General features: G+C 41.3%; 1 protein-coding gene across 3 annotated transcripts; it reads right to left on the reverse strand.

The window, feature by feature from the left end:
* Positions 1-935: 935 nt before the first annotated feature.
* dnmt3l (DNA methyltransferase 3 like) lies at positions 936-27,540 on the reverse strand. 3 transcript variants are annotated; one of them, XM_008107449.2, is made up of 11 exons: positions 27,497-27,540; positions 25,239-25,445; positions 24,402-24,494; positions 22,204-22,287; positions 18,279-18,358; positions 17,012-17,124; positions 15,151-15,322; positions 13,606-13,690; positions 5,886-5,974; positions 3,258-3,333; positions 936-1,860 (listed from the first exon to the last, which is right to left on the reverse strand). In XM_008107449.2, the coding sequence occupies exons 2-11, from the start codon at positions 25,330-25,332 to the stop codon at positions 1,589-1,591; spliced, it is 1,158 nt and encodes a 385-aa protein (XP_008105656.2). In that variant the 5' UTR covers positions 25,333-25,445; positions 27,497-27,540; the 3' UTR covers positions 936-1,588. The 3 variants fall into 3 exon arrangements, with proteins under 3 accessions (XP_008105656.2, XP_062831234.1, XP_062831233.1); XM_062975164.1 differs by lacking the exon at positions 27,497-27,540 and adding an exon at positions 26,520-26,709; XM_062975163.1 differs by lacking the exon at positions 27,497-27,540 and having other exon boundaries at positions 22,204-24,494; positions 25,239-25,277.
* Positions 27,541-27,712: the final 172 nt, after the last annotated feature.

A 27,712-nucleotide genomic window follows, 5' to 3' on the forward strand; every position in this document is an offset into this window, starting at 1 on the left:
TGTTTTATGATACTGTTTTTATTATGTTTGTTCATGTTGTTGTATTTGTTTGGACAACTGACTGTTTTGTACATGCTGGAAACCGCCCTGAGTCCTCTCGAGGAGATGGAGCGGTATATAAATAAAGATTTGTTTATATATTTATTTACCCAGGACTTTCAACGCTGGTCTAATACAAACCAAGAGCCAACTGTGCTTTCAAATAAACCAAGAAGCCAAATATTTCCAGAACAATTTATACTAAGGCAAGAATGGCACCTGAATCTCACCCCTGGCCTTGATTTTGTCCTTTTAGGGCTCACGAGGTAGTCACGCAACCTTTCTCATGGCACCATTATTTGGTAGTTTCCTGGGTTTTGTATTGGTGTTTCCTCATTCTCTCCTAAGACTTAATTCCAGGTTGTAACAGATTTAAACTAAAATATACCAATATTTTTAACCCAACTCTTCTGCCCTTGGCCCTGTCCATTCCTGGAACTCTGTCCTTGAGAGCTACTCTAAAATTGAATCCAGCTGTTAGGCTGAAAGAGGCGTAGGTCCACTCAGCATCTCCATTGATCATAGCACTGAATACCAATGAATGGTCAGAAATACCGGGAGATATTTCTGGAGTGACAGCAAACCTAACAACCAGCTATTTTCAGTTGAAAAAAGCTGCTTTGAGTCTCCTTTGTGGAGAGAAAAAGTGGGATATAAATAAACATAAGAATAATGATGATGATGATGATGATGATGATGACGACAATGATGTATGCAGAGGACTAGCCGAGGGCAAAGGGCAGGACAGGGAAATGCCAAAAACCACCGAGATATTATATATAATGTGTAATGTGTTTCTTTTATTATATTTCTTCTTTGCTGCTACCAAATTACTATTCAGGTTTCTTTAGCTGCCACCGTTTACGACCTCATGAACCACCTCCCTGTTAAGATGTTCAGAAAGTCACATGGATTCTTTAGATGAAGTAAAACAAGAATATGATGTTTATTTGTATTTGAACAAGATGCATATTGGTTTAAATAAAATGTTAGGCTTTACTCTTACAAAAAACATGTCCTATAATGTAAATTCTGTGGAAATATGTTCCTTCACACAGGAATACAGAACAGGTCTATTAAACCTTTTAAAATGTCTTCACCTGAAACTTGAAACACCAGCACTCTAAACTATAGAGGCTAACTATAGTTTTCAGCCCTTCTTCCTTGAAGGCTTTTAACTATAATCCTCAAAGAGGTAACACAGTAACAACTCCTTTCTTCCAGTCCAAAGCTCCAAACCCTCTCCTCAAACACCAAACTCCAAACTAAACTCTGGCTGAAAAATAGCTCTTACACTCGCCCTGGCTCCACCCATTTCCAGTTGCTAAGCAACTCCCTTCATTTTCATCACTTTCACCAAACAGGCTGCATTTCCAGTTATGGAGCTGCCTGATCGCTCCTCCCCCTTTCTCTGCTAAGATTTTACAAGCAAGGCCTGAAATTACCTACACACCAGTCTTGTAAGGTAGGCTAATCCGTTGCAATGTACAACAACGAGGCAATATAAATTGAAACACAAAAATAATTTAAAAGATGCATAATGCAAGTATCACATAGTTTTGATAGGGATTTTTGTACACCTGTAAACAGTGCCTCTGAAAAGCTGTATCAAATTTATATATGTAAGTAAGCAGCATAAAAAGATTTTCACATTAACCTCCCCTACATTTTTTCTACTTGCCTGAAAAAAGCGTGAAGCTGTATCTCTGTCTTCTTCATCAAGAACTAGATTGTCCAGAAACAACCAAAAAAATGGCTTCTGGCTTCCCTCTGGAGGTCTCCCATACTGCAGTATACGCATGTATTGGTAAAAGTACCAGGCTTTTGAGGAAGGGGCAAAGAGAAAATAAATGGTAAGCTCTTTGAAAGTTGTCCACAGTTCTTTTAAACTTGCAAACCCTAAAACATCCTTCTCAGTTGCTTTTGAAATGAAATTGGGCAAAATGCTGTACTGTTTTATATGTTGCCATGCCATTGAATTTGGCAAGCTGCCATTTCATTTCATTAATTCACATTTAAGATCCATGTACAGTACTAAAGATCACACATATTGATTGGGGCCATAGCTGTGCATAATTTCAGAATGAAGCCACTTCAGAGAAAAAGTCTAACCAAAAGCAAGTGACAGGAGGACCAAACTAATGAGGATGCCACCCTCTTTCCTTTAATTTGGCTCTAACATCTGGTAATCATAGATTATCTCTTTGACTCAAAGGCATATTGAAGACAACATTTTACAAAAGTATTAACATCTAAGAATAACAAGCAAGCACTTGAAGCTTGTGGGGTTCCAGACTGGGATGTACACAGCAACAAGCCATAAAGGCTCCAAGAATTATTCTGAGCTTTCTCTTACGCAAGCGTTGACAGTTTTTGCCAGAGCCTGGACAATTGATTGAAGTAGGATGGATTTTGCAATACAGCCATTCTTACTCTTCTGGTGTTTTTGAAAAAATCCTTGCTAGGAATGAAATGGCATAATCTCCCAGCCAATATCTGCCAGGAGTCATGTAGGCTAGGAAATGGCAGGAACTGCTGTCTAAAATGTTACTTTCCCACACTATACTTTTGGCATAATGTCCAGTGACTGGTATGTGGCCCCAAAGTTGCTCAGATCATGATATGAATGCATTGGCATAATTTGGTGATGTTCATGCGAGGAGGGATAACTGTCCATCACTTACAATAGTCTTGATTCGTTCTCCATTATAGAAATAATGTCGTTTGACACCAGTTTAACTATCATGGCTCACTGCTGTGAAATCCTAGGAGTTGTGAGGCACCAGCAATATTTGTCAGAGAAGGTTAAATACGTTATAAAGCTACAAACCCCCATGATTCATAGAACTGAGTCATGACAGTTAAAGTGTTGTCAAATTGCATTAATTCTATTGTGTTGACAAACTCCTTGTTCGTCTTCTTGCACCTTGGCTAAGAATCCTTGGTAATTTTTTCAGGCTATGCATATAAGGTGTATATGAAACATAAATGAATTCCTTATTTAGACTTAGGTACCATCTTCAAGATATCCATTATGTCTATGCAAGTATTCCAAAAAAATAAATAAAAATACAGAAAACCCAACATATTTCCATTCCCAAGCATTTTGGATCAGGGATACTTAGCCTGTATTAACAACTGTAAATCGCTTTGGATAGACCAGAGCCAAAAGAGTAATTATGATAAATGACATTTCTTTATAGAGTTTTATATCTTACCAGGGGGATCTTGGTAAGACATTGACACTGGGGGTGTGGATCCAAAAATAAAATCAAATGGACCCCACTCTTCTATCTGATAAATAAAACAAAACAGCTTCAGATATGTGGATAGAGAAGAGCATCTTGCATGTTTTATAGGAATTTAGTTATTTTTAATGCATAGCACTTCCTGCAGTCTGGCATGTTCTAGATGTGTTGGAAAATGACGTCCATAAACCCCTAGCCATAATTCCTTGGATTTATAGGAATGACAGTAAATGGAAAGTTAGAAGAGATTAATATAGATGTTTCAGAAATCCATCTGACATTCAAGTGGCCATGATTAGGATGCCTTTGCGCTTGTGCCTCTCATGGGTTTCTGAGGAATACACTGTTGGCTTTAGTCAGAACTTTAAAGGAGATACGCTTGTGTTGTGTGTCTTCAAATTACTTCTGATTTATGGTGACCCTATCATGGAGGTTTCTTTGCAAAACTTGTTCAGAGGGGTTTGTCTTTGCCATCTTCTCAGGCTGAGAGAGTGTGAATTCCCAAGAGGGGATTCAAAAGCTGGCCTATACATCTTGGCTCTCCATTATCAAAGTTTCTGAAGTCATTTTGAAGACATAGTTCATAACCCTGAACAGATATCAAAGTACGTTTACTATCTTACTATCATGGAACTCACAAGCTATCATTGAATCTTTCTATATAGTCCAAGCTCTGCCATTTGCAAACAAATTGCTTCACTGTTCAGATTTCATTTATTTATTTATTGCATTTTATACCTCTTTTCTTTTCTCACACACTATAAAAGCAATACATAACGTATCAAAATCAGTAACATATAACTATGAGTTAAAACCATTTAAAATTATATAAAAATATCAAACATGGACATAAAACGTATTAGACATTTTAATCATTGCACTAGTCCTGTGGTTGTCACTTAGCTGCTTCAGTAGTACTGTCACTCTCTGAATGCCTGCTTGCATAGCCAGGTTTTGAGTTGTTTTTTGAAGACCAGGAGAGAAGAGGCTGATCTAATCTCACTGGGGAGGGAGTTCCACAGTTGAGGGGCCACCACCAATAAGGTCCTGCCTCTCGTCCTTACCAGCTGCACCTGTGAAGGTGGTGGGACCGAGAGCAGGGCCTCCCCAGCTGATCTTAGCACTTGAACTGGTTCATAAAGGGAGATACATTTGGCCAGGTAAGCTGGACTGGAATTGTTTAGGGATTTATAGGCTAAAGCCAGCACCTTGAATGCTCAGTAGCAGACTGGTAGCCAGTGGAGCTGATGCAACAGGGAGGTTGTGTGCTCCCTGTACGCTGCTCTGGTGAGCAATCTGGCTGCCTCCCATTAGACTACTGGAAGCTTCCGAACAGTCCTCAAAGACCACCTCACATAGAGTGCGTTACAGTAGTCTATTCGGGGCGTAACAAGAATGTGGACCACTGTCATGTCTGGCTTCTCAAGGTACAGGTACAACTGGTGCACAAGTTTTAATTTTAAAGGTACCAGGCTCAGTGATGAGTCCAGGAGAACTCCCATGCTGTGAACCTTTGTCTTCATTGGGAGTGTAACACCATTCAGCACAGGCTGTAACTCTATACCCTGTTCGGTCTTACGACTGACCAGGAATACCTCCGTCTTGTCTGGATTCAATTTCAGTTTGTTCGCCCTCATCCAGATCGTCACAACCAAATTCAGCTCACATAAACAAAAAAGAATAAAACAGCAATGAAGCAACAGCAAGCTGCTTTTTGCCTGAAGGAGATCCTTAAAGGAGAATCACAAAAGTCTGAAATGTACTCAAAATATCAAGACACAAAAGAATGTGTTCATGAATGATGGTGTCTCCCATAATCAACCAGATTAAAGGTGATTATACAATGTAGAATTAATACTGTTTGAGACCACTTTAGCTGCTATGGTCTTTAGCCTTTTCTGCTAAAGACTGCTGGTGCCTCAACAAGCTACAAATCCTTTGATTCCACTAAGGTGCTTCTACACTGTAGAATATTTGCAATTTGACTTGGAAAGTTAGTTGAAAAGCTGTAATGCAGAGTACAGTCTTCTAAATGAGTCTCATTAAAATTGATGGAGCTTTATGTACTTAACTGTGCTAAATTGTGGCAGCTAACATTCGTGGACATTTGTTGCTAATCACATTAATTAAATGGTCAATGTTGTTTATACAGCAGTTTTTGTTCCACACAGACCTGATTGATTGAAATCAACACACTGAGACACATTACCTTCTGTAACAGTAGCCAGCACCTGACTTTCTTCCTGTCCTCATCAAGCTTAGTTTCTTTTCCTGATATTAACAGATACATTTGTAATATATTTGTAGTCTTTTATATATTGTCTGTCAGCAAATCAGACTTTTTTTCTGAGTTACATGTAATTTCATAGAATGAAATGAATTTTTAATCCTTTCTGATCTTGAATGTTAAGCCCTGGGTGCTACTTGATGTGGGACCACAAGCAAATTCCAGCTCTATTTCAGTGGAAGGAACCGACAAAACCACCTCTAAGTATTCCTTGCCTAAGAATACCTTATGAAATTTATGTGGCCATCAGAAGTTGCACACACAATCAGAAACGTGAGTTGTTCTGAGTCAACACAGTGACATATACTTACATGGGTTCTTGTCACATTTTTGACATCATCCAAATACTTCAATCTCCCATTGCCCATGTTTTTCTCTAGAAATCCAAATCTGTTCAGTTCTATAGGGCAAACATGAGAAATAAAGAAATGAATGTAAAACAGACAGTACTGAACAATATTTTAAAAAATAATCAGTCTTGACCAGCTCTTAGATAAATACATGCCACATGGGAAAAGATCTCAGAACTTGATATTTGTGCAGAGCAAGGATGTTGATTATCCAAAATAGTGGTAGAAACCATCCACATTGCAGAATTATAGCAGTTTAACATCACTTTAACGTCTCCATCTTATTTTATTTTTTTGTGTCAGGAGTGACTTGCACCAAGTCACTTCTGGTGTGAGAGAATTGGCTGTCTGCAAGGACGTTGCCCAGGGGACACCCAGATAGTTTTGATGTTTTTACCATCCTTGTGGGAGGCTTCTCTCATCTCCCCACATGGAGCTGGAGCTGATAGAGGGAGCTCTCCACGTTGGATTCGAACCTGGCAGCCTTCAGGTTAGCAACCCAACCTTCAAGTCACAAGGTTTTAATCTACTGTGCCACCGGGGGCTCGGTTTCCATTTTATGGAATCCTGGTATTTGTAGTTTGTTGTGGCACCAGAGCTTGCTGCCAGGGAATGGCAAATATCTCACAAAACTATAAATTCCAGAATTCTATCGCATTGAGCCATGGCAATTAATGTGGTATCAAACTGCTCTAATTCTGCAGTACAGATGCCACCCTAGAAGGTTTTGCACCAGTGCAGTGACAACCATGCTATGAGATGAATGCAGTTTTTGACATTAAACAACAGCAGTTTCTTGCAGCTCCAGGCTGATTCCACATCAGGGCCAACTCTATAACTGGGGAGAAGGAGGCAGTGGCTTCATGTACTCCTTCGAAAGTATTGGCATGGGATGCTTATGGGAGGAAAAAGCTAGTTCATAAGATATGTTTTATTCCTATTATTCTGTTGATGTCTGTAGCATCAGAATTAGGAAAAAACCAAGGGTGGATTTGGTGAATGTTTCCTGCAAAGCAGAAATATTCATTCACCTTTCTTTTTCCTAACTTAAAGGGGCAGTACCTCTACCCAGGAGTTACTTCTTCCATGTATCCCAAGCCTGGAGTGACCTCATCCCCTTTCCCCATAGCCCAATCTGCTAGGCTTTGCATCCATGAGAAACTCAGGTTTGGGGATTCCAAGACTGCATGTTTCTTGCCAATATTAGTGGGGGAAGAAGGCCAAAAAAAAAAAAAGATTTCAGTGAAGTTTCTAATGTGATGAGACTGGTTTTCCCCTCTACTTCCCCGACTCAGCAGACAAGAATGGAGTGGGGGAATTTAGTTTCCAGTCCCTGCATGACGAAATGTATTTGTACTTGGACACACCCAGGTATAGGGTGGTGTCGTGGAATTAATGCCAACAGAAACCTGTGGCTTTTTTTATTAGAAGGGACTAAGAGATCATCTGCTAGTGCCTTAGAAAGGAAAATGCTGAGACATGCATATATATGCTGATATATGTAGAAAGATAGAATTTGATATTTCTATGACACGTAAAGTGATTGATGTCAAGCACACAAGCCCCCACACTCACATTGCTTTGACACTTAGCTGATTTCTGCCAGGAGTTCCATAGGCTCACAGCTCCAAGAAAAATGCAGGGAACAAAACCAACCTCTGTACATGGCATTCATTGACTTTGCAAAGGCATTCGACACAGTGAATCACAGCGCTATCTGGACCATCCTCCAAAAAAATCAGGTGCCCTGACACATTTGTGAACATCCTTCGGCTCCTCCATGATGACATGATGGCAATAGTCTTGGACAGCAATGGCTCCCAAAGTGACCCATTTAAGGTGGAATCAGGTGTCAAGGCAGGGATGTGTTATTGCCCCTACCTCATTTTCCATCTTCACATTGTTGATGGGAAGCTTCCCACCAGAGTGGAAATCATCTATCAGACAGATGGCAAGCTATTTAACCTCAGCAGACTGAAAGCCAAAACCAAGGTCACCAAAACATCTATTCATAGAATCATAGAATAGTAGAGTTGGAAGAGTCCTCATGGGCCATCCAGTCCAACCCCCTGCCAAGAAGCAGGAAATCGCATTCAAAGCACCCCCGACAGATGGCCATCCAGCCTCTGCTTAAAAGCCTCCAAAGAAGGAGCCTCCACCACAGTCTGGGGGAGAGAGTTCCACTGCCGAACAGCTCTCACAGTGAGGAAGTTCTTCCTGATGTTCAGGTGGAATCTCCTTTCCTGTAGTTTGAAGCCATTGTTCTACGTCCTAGTCTGCAGGGCAGCAGAAAACAAGCTTGCTCCCTCCTAGAACTCCAATATGCCGATGACAACGTAGTCTGTGCGCACTCAGAAGAAGACCTACAAGCCACTCTAAACACCTTTGCAGAAGCATATGAGAAGCTCGGCCTCCTATTGAACATTGAGAAAACCAAAGTGCTCTTCCAACAGGCACCAGCTAATCCCTCTGCAAAGCCAGGAATACAACTTAATGGTGTCACATTAGAAAACATTGACCATTTCCGCTACCTTGGCAGCCACCTTTCCACAAAAGTCAACATCGACACTGAAATACAACACCACCTGAGGTCTGCAAGTGCAGCATTTTTCCGTATGAAGCAGAGAGTGTTTGAGGATCGGGACATCCGTAGAGATACCAAGGTGCTTGTTTATAAAGCCATTGTCCTCCCAACCCTGCTCTACGCCTGCGAAACGTGGACTGTCTACAGACGTCACTCCTGGAGCATTTCCATCAGCCTCAGAAAAATCCTGCAAATCTCTTGGGAAGACATTGAAGCGATACTCCTACTCCATCAACTCCGCTGGACTGGCCACGTTGTCCGAATGTCCGATCACCGTCTCCCAAAGCAGCTACTCTAATCCGAACTCAAGAACAGGAAATGTAATGTTGGTGGACAGGAAAAGAGGTTTAAAGATGGGCTTCAAGCCAACCTTAAAAACTGTGGCATAGACACTGACAACTGGGAAGCCCTGACCCTTGAGCGCTCTAATTGGAGGTCAGCTGTGACCAGCAGTGCTGCGGAGTTTGAAGAGGCAATAATGGAGGGCTTAAGGGAGAAACGTGCCAAGAGAAAGGCCCGTCAAGCCAACCCTGACTGGGACTGCCTTCCACCTGGAAACCAATGTCCTCACTGCGGGAGAACATGCAGATCAAGAATAGGTCTTTTTAGCCACCTAAGAACCCACCCCCAAGACACCAGAGATGGAAGACAATTGTCCTTGAACTACGAGGGATCGCCTAACTAACTAGGCTCACAGGAACCCTGAATTTCCCTTCCAGATAGGCTTCAGTCACACAGATACATTGTATTTTCCCTCACAGTAGCTAAAAACTGAAGGCAGCCTCTCTCAATTGAGGCTCCATTGTTCTTTGCTACATATTAACCCAGAGTAATAAATTGTATCCGCTGCTACTTTCACTTCCCTGCCTGCAAAAGGAGCTCTTTTGCAGGCTGCTTCCAATAACCAACAATTAATGATAAACCCCTTTCTGAGCCGTGGATCTCTGCAGGCTTGGCCGAGGCGGTCTAGAACCACCTCGGGAACAAGAAAATGCAACCTTTTCAACTGCGGATACAGAAACCCACCAGGTCCTTGCATCTGCAACTCAACAGATTCACTCCGGACCAGTTTCATTTCACTCTGGAGCACTTTTTAAACTAAACTGCTATCTCATTTTTTGCCCCAGTGGCCCCGATTCGCCTTGTGACACATAAATTAGTTCCTTTCCATGAATGAGCTGCCTTTTTAATAAATAAAATAAAATAAAATAAAAATAACCTCTTTCACAGAAATAGAACAAAGGGGAGAGGAGGGGGAGTAGCTTTATATGTCAAAAGAAGTTACGTTGCAGAAGAAATGCAAGACTGTAATCCGGGAAACCAGCTTGAAAGGATCTGGATAAGAATCAAGGGAACTGGGACTCAAAAAGATCTCATCATGGGTGTATACTACAGACCTCCGGACCAGGATGAAGGACTTGATGAAGCCTTCTGTCAACAGTTGACCAAACAGGCACAAAGAAGAGATATAGTAGTCATGGGTGATTTCAACTATCCTGATATCTGCTGGAAAACAAACTTGGCGAAGAGTACAAAGTCCAACAAATTCCTCACTTGCATTGCAGACAATTTTATGGTCCAGAAGGTAGAAGAGGCAACAAGGGGATCGGCTACTCTTGATCTCATCTTAACAAATGTGGAAGACCTGATCAATACAGTCAAAGTGGTTGGATCCTTAGGGGCAAAGTGACCATGTGCTCCTGCAGTTCACAGTACAAAGGAAGGCTGAAACTAAGACAATGTCACGACCCAGGCTGCAGAGCACCAATAACCATACACAGAGGCCAGAATCTATCTAATATCTTTATTAAGGAAATATATAAAGTTAATAAAAGCAAGTGTATGAAATAGTTCAGAAGTAGACCTTTCAGGAAAGGTCAAAATTAGTCCAAAGAAACAATGTCCAATATAAAATATTAAGGTCCAAAGTTGTAATCCAATAACCGAAACACTCACTTTGCCAGGCAAAGTGAGGGGAGATGACAAGGTCCTTTAGTCCATGAACTTGAGCAAGGCTAGGAAATAACTTGAAACAAGGCTTAATACAAGGCAACAAGGAACGAGGAGCGAGAACAAGATCCGTGGAATTACTTGGCAAAATCCGGAAAACAAGGCAAGGTCCGTGGAGGTAAACAAGGCTGGAAACGGGAACGAAGGCTTGGAAACGGAGCGAAGGCTTGGAATCAGGAACAAGGCTTGAAACAGGAACGAGGCTTGGAAACGGAGCGCGCTGTCCACACACAACTTACTCCAGTAGCTGACGAATTGACTCCGCAAAATCCCTTTGTGGGTAAAACACCTAAATAGGGTCTAGTTTTCCCACCAAAGAGCAGTTCTCTGGGGAACCAGAAACAAAAGCTAATCTCTGAGTCCAGATGCATGACTCCTTAAGGTTTCCCATGGAAAGCAGGCTTAATCAGCTGAATTCTTAGCAGCTATCCTAGCACTCCTACGAGAGGCCGCTTGAACTCCTCTCTGTTGTTTACAAAACTCGTGGCGAGAAAACACAGGAGATTTAGACTCAGGGCTTGTTTGACAGATTTCTGGAAGACAAATCTCTTGCAGGTGCAAGGTTCCCAAATCTGGCTGGGAAGGTTCCAATTCTGACTGAGACGGTGAAAAACCCAAGTTCTCCTCTTCATCTGGAACTACAGTGCCATGAACGGGACTACATGGCCCATGACTCATCACAGACAAGTCAAACACGCATTCTGGACTTTAAGAGAGCTGACTTCCAAAAAATGAAGGAAATACTGAGTGGCATTCCATGGAAGCCAATATTAAAAGACAAGAGAGTTAAGGATGGATGGGAGTTTTTTAAAAAAGTGAAATACTCAAGGCGCAAATGCAAACAGTGCCAACAAAGAAAAAAAATAAGACAAGTGGATATCCAAAGAACTTCTTACTAGGCTAAGACTCAAAAGTGACATGCACAAGAAGTGGAAAAGGGGATAAATCACCAAAGAAGAATTCAAATGTGTAGCCAACACCTGTAGGGAAAAGGTTCGCAAGGCTAAAGCGCAAAATGAGCTCAGGCTTGCCAGGGACATTAAAAACAACAAAAAAGGTTTTTTTGCTTACGTTGGTAGAAAAAGGAAGAACAAGGAGGCGATAGGGCCTCTGCAAGGAGAAGATGGGCTGATGGTGACAGGGGACAGGGAAAAGGCAGAACTACTTAATGCCTTTATTGCATTGGTCTTCTCACAAAATGAAAGCTGTCTTCAACTTCAGCAACATGGAATAGACATAGGAGTAGGGGAAATCCAACCCCAAATAGGGAAACAAGTTGTCCAGGAACACCTGGCCACTCTAAACGAATTCAAGTTCCCAGGGCCAGATCAACTATATCCAAGAGTATTGAAGGAACTAGCGGAAGTTATTTCGAAATCACTGGCAATCATCTTTGAGAGTTCTTGGAGAACGGGAGAAGTCCCAGAAGATTGGAGGAGGGCAAATGTGGTCCCTATCTTCAAGAAGGGAAAAAAGAACGACCCAAACAATTATTGTCAGCCTCATCGTCAGCCTCACGTCGATACCAGGCAAGATTCTGGAAAAGATCATTAAGGAAGTGGTCTGCAAACACTTAGAAACAAATGCGGTCATTGCTAATAGTCAACATGGATTCACCAAAAACAAGTCATGCCAGACTAATCCGATCTCTTTTTTCGACAGAGTTACGAGTTGGGTCAATACAGGGAACGCTGTGGATGTAGTGTACCTGGATTTTAGTAAGGCCTTTGACAAAGTCCCCCATGACCTTCTGGCAAACAAACTAGTAAAATGTGGGCTAGACAAAACTACAGTTAGGTGGATCTGTAATTGGCTAAGCGAACGAACCCAAAGGATGCTCACCAATGCGTCTTCTTCATCTTGGAAAGAAGTCACGAGTGGAGTGCCACAGGGCTCTGTCCTGGGTCCAGTTCTGTTCAACATCTTTATTAACAACTTAGACGAAGGGTTAGAAGGCACGATTATCAAGTTTGCAGACGACACCAAACTGAGAGGGATAGCAAACACTCCAGAAGACAGGAGCAGAATTCAAGACAATCTTGACAGACTAGAGAGATGGTCCGAAACGAACAAAATGAAATTCAACAGGGACAAATGCAAGATACTCCACTTAGGCAGAAAAAATGGAATGCAAAGATATAAAATGGGGGACGCCTGGCTCGACAACAGTACATGTGAAAAAGATCTTGGACTCCTTGTGGACAACAAGTTAAACATGAGACAGCAATGTGATGCGGCTGCTAAGAAAGCCAACGGGATTCTGGCCTGCATAAATAGGGGTATAGCATCTAGATCCAAGGAAGTCATGCTACCCCTCTATTCTGCCTTGGTCAGACCACACCTGGAATACTGTGTCCAATTCTGGGCACCACAATTGAAGGGAGATGTTGAGAAGCTGGAATGTGTCCAGAGGAGGACAATTAAAATGATCAAGGGTCTGAACAAGCCCAATGAGGAGTGGCTTAAAGAACTAGGAATGTTTAGCCTGCAGAAGAGAAGGCTGAGAGGAGACATGATAGCTATGAATAAATATGTGAGGGGAAGTCATAAGGAGGAGGGAGCAAGATTGTTTTCTGCTGTCCTGGCTGTCAATGGCTTCAAACTACAGGAAAGGAGATTCCACCTGAACATTAGGAAGAACTTCCTCACTGTGAGAGCTGTTTGGCAGTGGAACTCTCTGCCCCGGACTGCGGTGGAGGCTCCTTCTTTGGAGGCTTTTAAGCAGAGGCTGGATGGCCATCTGTCGGGGGTGTTTTGAATGCGATTTCCTGCTTCTTGGCAGGGGGTTGGACTGGATGGCCCATGAGGTGTCTTCCAACTCTATGATTCTAAGGTCATGTGGCTGGCATGACTTCATGGAGTTCCATTACCGGAGCGGTACCTATCGATCTGGCTGGCTTTTTGATAATATATTTGCCAAATGACAACTTGATTTGTTAAATTAGAACTTGTTCTTCAGACTCTGTTGTTAGCAGAATAGCCAAAGCCTAGTTTTCAAAATGGAAATCCAACAGAATTTTTCTTAACAACCCTGGTAGCAAAATGACACTTCTATATGGAAAGGGAAAATAAGCAATTCTGACTTACCTTTTGTAATGTTGTCAAAAAGGGAAAGCACGTGGATTGGTTTTCTTTCCCATGGGGACAATGGCTGATATATTTGAAGTGAGTTCTGGTGCAAGAAATTACAAAAAAAAGGAGATCATCTTAGCATAGGATGCATTACTTCTTTGATTTCCAGATTTCCAAATTTGTCTAAGAAGAATTACAAGCTAAGAAGAATTACAAGAATTACAAGTGCTAATTTTGTTAATTAAACAAAAATGTGTTAAATAACAAGAAGAAAAAGGACAAAATGGATTAGTTTGCCTCAGTTTGTGGTGGTAGAATTGAGGGAGTGTGTAACATTTTGTTTGCTTTAAATGTCCTTTTTGCAATTGTCCATACTTAGTATTTTGCCAGTGGAAGACGTTTTGCTACCACCTACTGGAGACAGAACAATTTCTTCATAGTCCTTTCATAAAGAGCTAGTAGATGTGTTTACATAAACTGCCGGATTGTTTCTGTGTGAACTAAACTCCCATCACTGGTCCAAGGATTTCGACCCTCTATATGCTACCATTTGTCTAAGGCCTCTTCTAAATTGCCCTATATCCCAGGATCCGATCCCAGGTTATCTTCTTATCCCAGTTTATCTGGCAGTGGAGACACATATAATCCAGTTCTAAGCAAATAACCTGGGATCAGATCCTGAGATACAAGGAAGGTGTACGAGGGTTGAATGAAAAATAATGCCTCCACCTTTGTTACTTCGGTTTGGATGGGAATATTTTAATAAATCAAATGCAGAAGTAAACCTTAGGATGTGCTCTTTAACTACCACTATTCACTTTTCCACATTATCACCAGATAATTGGATCCATTTCTGCCAATGATGAACAAGTTTTCTGAAGCTGTAACGGAAGAAGTCGACACTCTGTTTCTGCAACCAGCGTCTCACAGTACCCATCCGATAGCCAAGCAAAGCAATAATGTGACCCACACGTTCTTATGAAATGCTGATTATGCTTGAATTTTTTCTCTGAGTGATACGATGATTGTCCTGAATCAATATGTCAGCCTTTTGCTTGTGAAACCCGGTGGTTGCTGTCACAGGACGCTCAACTCTTCGTTTGTTATGCAAGTCAGATGTTCCCACCTCGACATCTTTAAACTTACTCGCCCAATGACGCACAGTACTCACATCAACACAACCACCACAAACAGCTTGCATTCTCTGATGAATCTCCTTTGGGGTGACACTTTCTGTTGTCAAGAATTCAATGACTGCACGTTGCTTAAGTCGCATTGACCGACTGTCTATGCAGGGTTCCATACTTCGCACTTTAACAACACAACCGTTCAATGCTAAGGCTTCCAAATGGAACTGTAGAGGAGAGTCTACTGAACAAGCCAGTACCTGCTGCATACTAGGACTGCCACCTATTGAGGAGTTATGAAGGAGAAGGCATTACTTTTAATTCAACCCTTGTAGAAGGGGTCTTATTGAAATTGTGGACAGCTAAAGCAAGGATAATCGACCCATTGTCTTTTCTTTTAATGTCTCCAAAAGTCAAATGAACATTTCCTTACAGACTCTTGATCATAGAAGTGCTTCAGATATTCACGCCATTTTGTCTTCTTCCTCAGTAATCCATATCTATTATTTGGTACACATAGGAAGCAATTCCAGGGATTTGTATCTTTGATTTCCTCTGAATGTCCAGGACATACAAGGGTTTCCACGCATTCTTCACAAAAACACCTGAATAAAAATGTTATAAAATTCATTTCTTGAAGATAGGATCTATGTTACAAAAATAATAGGCCCCATTTATACATTTCTGGAATGTTCTGGACAAAATTCAATTTTATCTCTTTTTCCATGCTGTAAACTCTGGTTCTGCCTTTACTTTGTATTATCTCTTTCTTAGTTGTTATCTCCATATGACAAATGTTATTTTTTCCTGATACAGTAGAGTCTCATTTATCCAACATAAACGGGCCAGCAGAATGTTGAATAAGTGAATATGTTGGATAATAAGGAGGCATTAAGGAAAAGCCTATTAAACATCAAATTAGGTTGTGATTTTACAAATTAAGCACCAAAATATCATGTTTTACAACTAATTTGACAGAAAAAGCAGTTCAATACGAAGTAATGTTATGTTGTAATTACTGTATTTACGAATTTAGCACCTAAATATCACGATATATTGAAAACATTGACTACAAAAATGGTTTGGATAATCCAGAAACTTGGATAAGCGAGGCTTGGATAAGTGAGACTCTACTGTACTATTATTAGGGAGTACCGGTGGCGAAGTGTGTTAAAGCGCTGAACTGCTGAACTTGCAGACCAAAAGGTCCCAGGTTCAAATCCCGGGAGAGAGGTGAGTGCCCGCTGTTGCTCCAGCTTCTGCCAACCTAGCAGTTCGAAAACATGCCAATGTGAGTAGATCAATAGGTACCGCTCTGGCGGGAAGGTAACGGCGCTCCATGCAGTCATGCCGGCCACATGACCTTGGAGGTGTCTACGGACAACGCCGGCTCTTCGGCTTAGAAATGGAGATGAGCACCAACCCCCAGAGTCAGACATGACTGGACTTAATGTCAGGGGAAACCTTTACCTTTACCTTACTATCCAGGCTCAACCTGTAGTCAGTCAGATCATAGATTTTCCCCCAAATGAAATCCTACGCCACTCATTGCAGTGAATCAAATTTTGGATATCAACTTGCACATACATTTTATTTCACTCAGTATGACCTCATATTGCATCCTCAATGGAGAATATGCAGATACTATAAAGAGACCACTCATGCTTCCTCCACTGGATTTTGAAAACATCCTTTGGAGGCTCATGTATTTTATTTTGTATTCAAAAGAAGTTAATTCTTCACCTATCAGAAATGTGTCCATCTATAACTAGAGCATTTCCTGTCTTGGGTGTGACTGTAGACGGCTCCATCCAACTCTTTTGAATTACTGTGGGGCCTCGGTATCCAGGACACCCACTGATATCAATATTTGTCAATGCTCAAGCACCATTATTTAAAATAGCATAGAAAAATTGAGAGGGCCTGAGGATCTGTGAAATAATGGGAAGCTACCACATCATAGCATTTAGTGTACAGCAAAATCAAGGCTTGCTTACTGGATTACATTTTTTTGGAGTTACGGTTGGTTGATACGGGTTAATACAGAATCTGCAGATATGGTGGGCCAACTGTATATTGAAAGGTACACAATAGCAGGTTCCAAACTGAAATGATAAAGACCCTGAAGAAAATGGATAAAATGTGTTGGTTCTGGGTATGAAATTTTGAATATTTCAAGAGTCTGGTTGGTCTCTCCTTTGTATCTGGCTTATTGGATGTTTCCAATTTCGTCTACTGTGTGTGTGTGTGGGGGGGGGGGGGGGAGGGATGGGGAGGCAGGGGATATCAATTACCTGTGACATTTTGGATCATCACACATCATTAGGGAATTGCCCCAGCAACAGATTGTGCAGTCGGCTTGAGAGCCATCTTCATCACATAGGAAGAATCTCTCCAGCAATGTCTCCTTTAACGATAAAGAGAAATGATGCTTTCTGCAGCTCCCAACAAGAACATCCACACAGAAATTTGATTTGAGATACATGTATTATCTACAAATTATGGATTGGTGTGCACCAGGAATATTGCTACAGGAAATATAATTTCTGCCCAGCCCTCATGAAACTTTCCTTCATCTTCAGACTTCTAGCATTACTAGACATTCAGCAGAACATCTAAAAATACAATTTCAATTATTATGATACACTGACTTTGAGGAATCTTAAATCTGCCACTCAGTTTCTTGAACTAGGAAGGCGACAGTCATTTTAATCTAAAACTAATAGACGAGAAACAGTGTTGGCCACCAAAGTAAATGGTGGCACTATTACTATGAACACTACCACTCACTTTGCAGGGTTTAATGTCCCTGGTTTGCGAACATTTAACATGAGCCTAGTCTTTGAAAGATGTGAAATACTATAGGACACACCATGCTTTTCTGTGGCTTTGACCTGAAAGGAACATCCATCACAAAGAACATTAAGAAAGAAGCTTGAAGACTGAAGGCACACTACGATCTTGAGGCCTGATGTTTCACAGCAGGCACATAGAACTATATGTTAGCCTAATATGGAAGCACATTTACTGCATTTTCTTCAACTGTACCTTCGTGTGTCTCTGATTAAACTTAGGAGAAAAAGTTCTGCTTGGTTGCAGCAGAAAACAAGGATGCATCTATACCATAGAATTATTGCTATTTGACACCACTTTAACTGCTCCAAGTCAATGCTATGAAATCATGGAAGTTGTAATTTTAGAAGGTTTTAGCATTTTCAGCTAAAAAGTGCTGCTGTCCTACCAAACTGCAACTTCATATGATTTGCCACTCAGTATATTCAATAAATACACATATAGCACTGTTGTGTCCAAAGGAAGAAAACCCATGTGAAGCATGTAGATGTGGGAAATCAGTGCACTGAATTAAGGCTTGAAGCAGTAGCACATTTATCAATAGGGGAAATAATCTTTACAGACCCTAGGCCTTTCCTCTTTTTTAAAAAAGACAGTAGATGATGAGCTGATCACAAGAATTATGATGCTCCTAAGTATAGGTGGAGGAACAGAGAATTTGAAAGAGAAGTTTCAAAGTGGATGCGATGTTCCCTGTCAGCTACTCACTGTGCAAGGAGCACATATTCCCCCATGAAATAATGGGTGCTGAGTGTGAATCTCAAGCTCTCCACAGCAGATGCAGATTTCTACAAAAAATAAAATAAAGAGGGTAATTTTGTGCTGCATTTAACTGTTATGATCTCTCCCTACTGATGACTGCTATTTTTTTAAAATTAATGATTAGTTACTCAAGTACTGGAGCTCCTGGTGGCGCAGCTGCTTAAACTGCTGAGCTGCTGTACTTGCTGACTAAAAGGTCAGTGGTTCAAATCCAGAGAGTTCAGTGAGTGCCTGCTGTTAGCCGCAGCTTCTGCTAACCTAGCTATTTGAAAATATGTAAATGTGAGTAGATCAATAGGTACTCCTCTGGTGGGAAGGCAATGGCGCTCCATACAGTTATGCCAGCCACATGACTTTGGAAGCTCTATGGACAACACCAGCTCTTCGGCTTAGAAATAGAGATGAGCACCACCCACCAGAGTTGGACACAACTAGATGTATTTCAGGGGAAAACCTTTACTTTTACCTTACTCAAGTGCTAACATAAATATTATATTAAATTACAACTGTTATGTAAGAAAACATTGCATCATAGATTAATGTATCTGTATTTTCAATTAATTTATATTTGTTTCTTGAGTAGTCACGAGGTTGCTGTTGCTTTATTGAACCTCATTGCATTGATGTTTTAGTGCACTACATTTCATTCAGATCCAGAAATGGAAAGTATGCACAGACTTAAGGCCCTTTCATAAGGAATCATGTTGCTATCAAATTGGAATCACGTTGCTATAATTCTGCTCAGTGGCAGAACTTGGGCCTCTTCCTATATCAGACCATATCACAGTATGGCAGCTAAAATGCCAGAATTTTCAAGTATCCATGCTCTTCCTACATGCTGAGGCCCCTTCCATACTGCCATATAATCCATATTATCAAAGCAGATAATTCACATTATCTGCATTGAACTTGATTATATGAGTCTACACTGCCAGATAATCCAGTTCAAAGCAGATAATGTGATTTTATATGGCAGTGTAGAAGGGGCCTGAGATTGCACAGATACATGCGCGTATGTGTGTGTGTATATACACACATATACATCTATCTATCTTTCTATATACACATACACAACACCCGCCAGCCAGAAATACAGCATTCAAAGTTGCAGGAATTCAAAATACATGGTTAGCCCATTGAGCAGAAGGAAATATGTTTCTGAGCAACCAGAACTACAAATTAAACCCACTTTCACAAATCAAAGCACACCACACAACAGTATCTGCTTTTGCATACAGTGTGGAAATCATAAGAGGCTGTTGCTAGAGTTTTTAAAAAGAGATGATGTAGAATGAGTGGTGGTGAAGTGGTGCTACACTCTATGGAAACGTGCGGGAAAGAGCAGGAGGAACTGTGTGGGATCCCATCTGAGCACACATAAAGGAAGGCATGGAAGTGAGCTGAATAACTGTCCAGAAATCTATCTGAGAGGGCAAGGACAGAGCTCTCTCCCATCAGCCTTCCGTGAACCAAGGCAGCCAAGATGGCCATTCAGCATGTTTCTTTCCATCCCTCCTGTCCACCCCTCTCCTGTTCATCATGGTTGGTGTTACCTCTTGATGATATTGCTTAAACTGTCCTTACCCCTGTAATGACAGAACCAGTAGAAACTGATTCTTTTGTATGAAGGGCCAAGTGCAAGAAATCTTTTGTATGTCTATTAAGGACCAGCAAGCTGATTTGTGAATCATAACTTCCCTCTCTTTGCATTAGTGTTTTGGTTGATTCATAGCGAGATACTGATATTAACAATGACGGGACAATTGCTTCATTAAGTAATTTTTTATTGAATGATTCTGCTATTTGTTGTCAAAGGCTTTCATGGCCAGAATCACTGGGTTGCCTTGAGTTTTCAAGGCTGTATGGCTATGTCCCAGAAGCATTATCTCCTGATGTTTCGCCCACAACTTCTAAGCATGTCTGCCATAGATGTGGGCAAAATGTCAGGATGCTTCTGGAATATGGCCATACAGCCCAGAAAACTCACAGCAACCTAGATTCTACTATTCTAAATTGTTCTTAATTATCACGCCTGACTGTGAACGCTATAAAGATTTTTGAAAAATAAATAACATATTTGCCTTAGGGAGTTATCACCTTACAAGAGGCATTTCCTTTGGTCTCGAAAAAAAGAGAAAAGACAACAGTTGAGGAAACAGTGAAGCCTCACTCACAATTATTTGTAGCAGCAGTGGTCACAATAGTAACAGTACATGTAGCAGCATAAGTAACAAGAAATACTAATCTATCACCTTCAATACTTCTCCTATTGGAGTTTACTTCATATGAAATGTTTCCTAGAGAAAAAGAATTAGGAATCTTTAGTCATGCAATGCTTAAATCACTTTGTGCTTAAAACCTGTCTGTTATTTAAATGTAAACTCTATCCTGGTTAGATTGTACATCTGATTTCTCTTCCATGTGCTCTGCTGCTATGGCTATACTTACTTCATTAAGAATTAGAAAGGTGAAAAAAAAATGCTTTTTAACATGGTATGCTAAACCCTATGGGCTCAGTGTTAAGGAATATTATCAGAACAGGATAGGGGCTATGGTGGCACAATGAGTTAAACCCTTGTGCCAGCTGACCTGCTGACCTGAAGGTTAGCAGTTTGAATCCGTGAGATAGGGTGAGCTTCTATCTGTCAGCCCTAGCTTTCCATGCGGGGACATGAGAGAAGTCTCCCAACACAGGATGGTAATACATCTGTGTGTTCCCTGGGCATTTTTTTTTGTAGACAGCCGATTCTCTCACACCAGAAGCAACTTGCAGTATGTTTGCTTCTGACACAGTAAAAAAATTAGAACAGGATGGAAATTTTACTTTGTTTAGGACAAAGGTGAGAGATTCTAGGAGATACAGTCCAAACTATTTTTTCTAAACTTTGTCTCAGAGACATTCCACAGAGTGTGAGGTGAAAGAAGTAAAGCATATTTTTTAATTTTAGATTGCAATAAACAACTAAACATTACCACGTTTCCCATCTTTTTATTATCAGTGTTAAATCAATATTCACTGCACCAACATGTTTTGCATTTCCTTTACATCTTTCACTTCCTAACCTATACCAACAGACATATATACAAACTACCAATGCATTCAAACTGTATAATTAATGCAGTTTGACATTATTTTAATTACCATGACAGAGGTTGGTTCTACACTGAGCATATGATGTGGTTTTAACTGCACTGAACTACATTATATGGTTCAGTGTAGAGCCAACCTCAATGCTATAGAATCCAGTAAACGTAGTTTTACAAGTCTTTATCCTTCTCTGCCAAAGAGTGTTGTTGTCTCACCAATTTACAACTTCCAGGATTTATTAGATATTAAATTTATTAGACACTAGTTGCTATTTAAGATTTCCTGATTATTATTCCATTCATTATTTCATCATAGGCTTCTAGGTTAGTCATACTATAATTGCTTTAATTATTATGCTTGATGTTACCTCAGATATATTTCAGTCAGTGCCTTATATTATTTTCTGACTTGAGAGCCATTTTACAGTTGGTTAAATTGTTATGTTGTAATCATTATTATCACTATGATGTCATTTTTCCATTACTCGCTGTTTTAGAATTATTTATTATTTTCTATCATCTTATCTATCATTTCAGTAAATTTGAAAAGGCTTTACTTTTTGATGCACCGTTGGCTCAAAAATCGTTCTCCATTCGAGCAGTATCTGCTAAGACAGATATAGAAAAAGAACCCAGAATTTTAAGTCTCTAAGATGCTAATGTATTCCTTTGGAGTGCAAACAATATGTGCGGAATCGACACAAGTATAAAGGGAAAGCAATCATTGTGTGTACTAAGACAGAAAAATAAAATTGTGTTCAACTTCTCTCAGAAACAAGATTACCTCTGCTTAGACTGGGAGGATTTAATTCTTCCACAGACTTTACCGATATCACGTCATCAGAATTCTCAGTCTCTAGAAATACAACTGAATGTGTGATAGAAGAAAGAATGGCAGAATGAGAAATCAAAAGGAAAACCCAGATGGCCACTTCCTCCATTGAATAGTTGAGCTTTGACATTGTTTCAGTGGCTTTGGCCAAATCATTTTTGCTTGTCATGGTTGTGAAAGTCACAACACTTCTCTGAGCAAGATGGCTCACTGGAGGGGAAGTGGTAAATGACACCCACGGGTCAACCATTTCCAAAGCCAGTCAAGTTATCAGTGGCTGCCGGTGGATTTCCCATTAGTAGGATTGCAAATCTACTCCATGTTTTAATCTGAACTTGAAAAGGAGGAAGTATGAGGATAGAGTTTAAGTCCTTTAAAGTATGGACTAAAAGGGAAAATCTATACTGACCAAGGCATAAAGGCCACCTGAATCAGCTCCGTGGTGACCTGATTTAATGCAGGGCAAAGTTGCTTAATGTGGCCTTGAGCCACGTTAATCAAAGTGGCAGGTTGCCTTAAATTCTGCCCCAGAATTTGGAACATCCTGTGACTTTGGGCCCATGTAAACAGTTGGGTCAGTTCTGAGATGTGACTGGCTGCAACTGTTTCTATGGCCATCCAGTGTTCACCGGATTTGGGCACCTGGGGACACAGGATGGCACTCACTGTCCCCTCCTATTCTCCTTCTCATGGCGGGCTCCAGGTGCAACATGGATCCTGACAGTTGTCACCTGGAGTGATGTTGGCTGAAGCAAGTAGGTGATTGGGAAAGGGAGAGGAAGGGGATTCCTCCTCTTTCCTTCCGACTGCCTCATTGCTGACATCCCTGCAGGTGATGAGTGATTGGCAGGACCCATGTCATGCATGGAGATTGGAGCAACAAGGAGAACAGGAGGAGAAGGTATAAATAGCTGTCTAGCTGTGCCAAAACAGACTGAATACTGCTGGGTGGTCAAGACTCCCTTCCACTTCTGGCTATATAAACCATCCTGGAGTCAGTGTAGATGCGCCCTAATACTAGAGAGGATTCAGCACCACAAAGACATTGAGAATACTAGTTGCCACAGTAAGTTATTTTGGCACATAAGAAAAAACATCCCATAGATACCAATCTATATTTTATAAAATATAACATCACACTACAAATTAATAACCAAGCAATTAAAGAATAAACAATTAACAAGAACCTTGTACAACACAGTCAATTCTTCACAGGTTAAACTTCTGCAGATCTGATTAAATTAATTAAATCTACAGATCAAATTAATATAGTCTAAGGATTTCTAGGTCCTCCAACATGATTCTGTGGTCAGCTTCTGGCTGAAGGTGACCATATAGTTATGGTGAAGGACCTAGAAATTCCTAGAGAAATATTCTCTCAGATAAATAATGTTTTTGTTCATGGTTTTTCCGCTCTCATGGGGGTCCTGCAACCCTAATCCCAGCAAATGTGGAAGACTGATTGTAATAACAACGTACATAAATAACAATGACTGTCCTTTCATGGTATTCCAATCTATTGCCTGAGGTGGTTGCTTTATAGTGCTTATTGGTAGAGTCAGTCCTATGAAGCAGTCTGTCATTTAGATTGTAGCCATTTGAAAACACATAAAATAACTTGTATTGAACTTCCCTTGAAAACCCAATACCTTCATTTGAAGAGATGGTTCCAGGAGTGGCTGCAAAAACAATTTCTTCCATCGAACTCATTGCTGTAACTGAATGATATCCGTGGGAAATAGATAAGAGAGAGAGAAAGAGAGAAATCGAAGGGAAAGGAGAGACTTGCTCAGGTCTCTCTCTTTAGCCACTTTTTCTGTGACTCATCTGAGGTGCATCCCCACTGTAGAAATAATGCAGGACGACACCACTTTAGCTGTTATGGCTCAATTCTATGGAATCCTGGGAGTTGTATCTTTGCAAGGTCTTTAACCTTCTCTGCTAAACAGTGTTGATGACTCACCAAACTACAAATCCCATGATCCCATAGCTTTATACCATGGTCGTCAAAAGGGCTTTCAAACTGTATTAATTCAACAGTGTACATGCACCCCTAGTCGTTCTTTTCCTCAGCAATGCTACAAATAGCTGAAATGATTATGGTCAACCTGTCAATGTAACTTTTAACATCTCCTTAAAACCAACATTACTTGTATTTGGTCCTAGGGGACTTGAAGGAAGCATTTCTTCTACAGAACTGACAGATATGACATCCGATAAACTTCTGTTCTTGAGCAACACAGCTGAAAAATTGAAAGAGAGAAAGAGAGAGAGGTCAGCAAGCAGTAAGTAGGAATCCAAATTGCCTATGTGTGATGTTGGCGTTAATGTACGTAGATTACAACAACAACAACAACAACAACAAATCTTTATTTATATCCTGCCACCATCTCCCTGAAGGGACTAGGGGTGGCTCACAGAAGTACTCCAAGTGCCGCATATAAATAACAATAGGTAAGTTTAAAAACAACAACGCACTTAAAATCCCAGCTAATAAATTGTAAAAAACTGTAAAAATATAAAATTTCTTAAAAGGTAGTAGGACCTGCGAGTAAAAAACTGGCTATCTGCAGTAACAATCAAAGTGCGAAGTATCATAATCTGCGGATCATCGAGCTGACCATAGATGACAAGTCCTAACGCCTAATATAGTCACTGGCCATGCTGTCCTAGATTTCTGGGAGATACAGGCCAACATTTCCAAATGTGTGTTCATTGTCATGGTAAACCAAGCTATTGGCTTCACGTAAAATTGAATTTATTTGTATTAATCCATTAAATAAAAAGCAATCAGATGCATCACATGCTATTCTGATTCTTTCTTTTATAACAGAGCCACGGATGATAGGTAGAACTTCCATGACTTGTGTACTTCTATCAAGCCAGCTAGATTACATCTGGGTTTGCTCTTCTTCTGAGAGCTTTTTTGGGTTTTATGGGGATGTGTGTGTTTGGTGGCAAGGAGTCCAGGCACACCATTCACTTACCTGTCTCCATTGGGAGGTCCACTTCCTCAAGGTCACTATCACTGTCCACCACAATGACATCCAGCTCTTCCTGGGCAGTGAATACAGAAGACATGGCTGCCCGCCTCCAGACAAAACTGGAGCTGCAACACAGGAGTCATGAAAGGCTTTTTGGGTGAATTTCAGTGTCCTGGGTAGTGGACATGTCCCATCAGGAAAGAGGTTCCCCTGAAACCAAAAAGAAGATGTGAGGCAGAAAGATTCTTAAGATTCCCTCTTATAGGAAACGTAGGTTCCTTTCACACTACACATTTGAAGCTTTTGATGCCATGTTAACTGCCATGGGCATCTACTGAGACTTGTAGTTTCCTAAAAAAATTAGAGAATTTTGGCAGATAACTCTTAGTTCTCTGCCTCAAAAATCTACAGATCATAACATTCTGTATGATGGAACCAAAGCAGTTAAAGCACATTGAACATGGATTTATGGAAAGGAAATTCTAGCCAAAGACAATGTGTTGCGATGAGACAAATTATGTGGATATAAATACCCATATCCCTGTAATAGAATTGGGTGGGGAGCCTCCAAAAATGGTGTTAGGGAGGACAAAGTGAAAGCTTAGACCCGGTATTGGGCTCTCCGGGTATTTTGGACTTCAACTCCCAGAATTCCTAACAGCCTCAGGCCCTTTCCTCCTCCCTCCCAGCCGCTTATGCTGAGGTTGTTAGGAATTGTGGGAGTTGAAGTCCAAAACAGCTGGAGAGCCCAAGTTTGCCCATGCCTGTTTTAGACTACCTACTCTGTTAATTTTATACTGTATTAATTCAACTGCCATAGGCAATGATGAGGGATTCTGGGTGTTGGAAACCAGAGTGTGAGAAACACCGCTTTAAAGGTTGTGGCTTTTTTTACTACAACCCTCAGAATCCTTATTATTGGCCAAGGCAGTTGAATTAATACAGTGTAAACTGGCCACTAAGGAACCCTGGTGGCAAAGTGTGTTAAAGCACTGAGCTGCTGAACTTGCAGACCGAAAGGTCCCAGGTTCAAATCCCGGGAGAGAGGTGAGTGCCCGCTGTTGCTCCAGCTTCTGCCAACCTAGCAGTTCGAAAACATGCCAATGTGAGTAGATCAATAGGTACCGCTCTGGCGGGAAGGTAACGGCGCTCCATGCAGTCATGCCGGCCACATGACCTTGGAGGTGTCTACGGACAACGCCGGCTCTTCGGCTTAGAAATGGAGATGAGCACCAACCCCCAGAGTCAGACATGACTGGACTTAACGTCAGGGGAAACCTTTACCTTACTAAACTGGCCACTGGTTTCTGGGAGTTGTAGTCCAAAATGTGACATTCCCAGGCTCTGAATCACCAGTCCAGAAATGTCACCATCTCATTCATAGAACAGGATGGAAATCCTCTTTCCTGTTTCACCAGTTCAGCAAATTCATAGGCAAAGGCAGCGGGTTCCAGGCAATTGCACTTCACACCCATTGAAATGAATGGGAACTGCCGTCTCTTGCCCCTTCCTGTAACAATGTAAAATAGGTGAGGACTCGCGACGCTTGCGCGCCCTCTACCGACATGGCCTGGAAATACTGCTTTCCATTACCGTGGTCTGCTTCAATTGCTTTTTCCAGTCCTTTGAGCGGCTCTTTCTCATTTGCTGTATAATACTGTAATAATAACTACAGTACTTCTAAAAACTGACGCTACGGACTTGCCGATGCCACTGGGCAGCAAAGAAGCTCTTCTGCTTTTCCATGCCAGACGCTCAGCCCGTTTCCTTAATAGCAGTATCATTCAGCTCGTAAAGATATTCAAAAACTCCTGGTAAGATGAGTGTGCATGTTAGGGCGCAGGCTCACTCCACTTACATCTTCTTCTTCTTCTTCATTCACACAGTCGTTTCCGACTCTTTGTGACCTCATGCAGGCCTGTAGCGAGGGGGGTGGGTTAGGGGTTCAGTCCCCCCCCCCCCGAAATGTTTCAGGTTATAAAAAAACCCTGGTTTACTCATGAATTTTAACTGGTTAACCAAAATCCCCAAATCCCCATGCTAAATCTATGAGATGCAAAACATTAAGAGTCCCTCCAGGCACTATCTCAGGCACTATATTGACAGGTTTGTAGCGGGGGTGGGGCGTGCTAGGGGTTCAACCCCCCCCCCCCGAATTTTTTTTTCTGGCTACGGCCCTGACCTCATGGACCAGTCCACACCAGAGCTCCCTGTCGGCAGTCGCCGCCCCCAGTTCCTTCAAGTTCATGCCAGTCACTTACATGGGTGTGCCCTATTTGGTGCTGTTCCATTATCTGGGCAGAGGCCAGCAGGGGCGCCAGAGAGGGAAGGATTGTCCCATTTATGGGGCTGGAGCGGGGGTTGACCGAGGAAAACCATTCCCCCCTGTTTTCCTGTTATCCCCCCCCCCCCCGCCCATATCCCCCTTTGTGGAAACAGCTCTCCTATATGATATGGGAAAGGGGAGCATAGCCAAC

Source organism: Anolis carolinensis, chromosome 3 (genome assembly GCF_035594765.1).
Source record: "Anolis carolinensis isolate JA03-04 chromosome 3, rAnoCar3.1.pri, whole genome shotgun sequence".
Classification (NCBI taxonomy): Eukaryota; Metazoa; Chordata; class Lepidosauria; order Squamata; family Dactyloidae; genus Anolis; species Anolis carolinensis.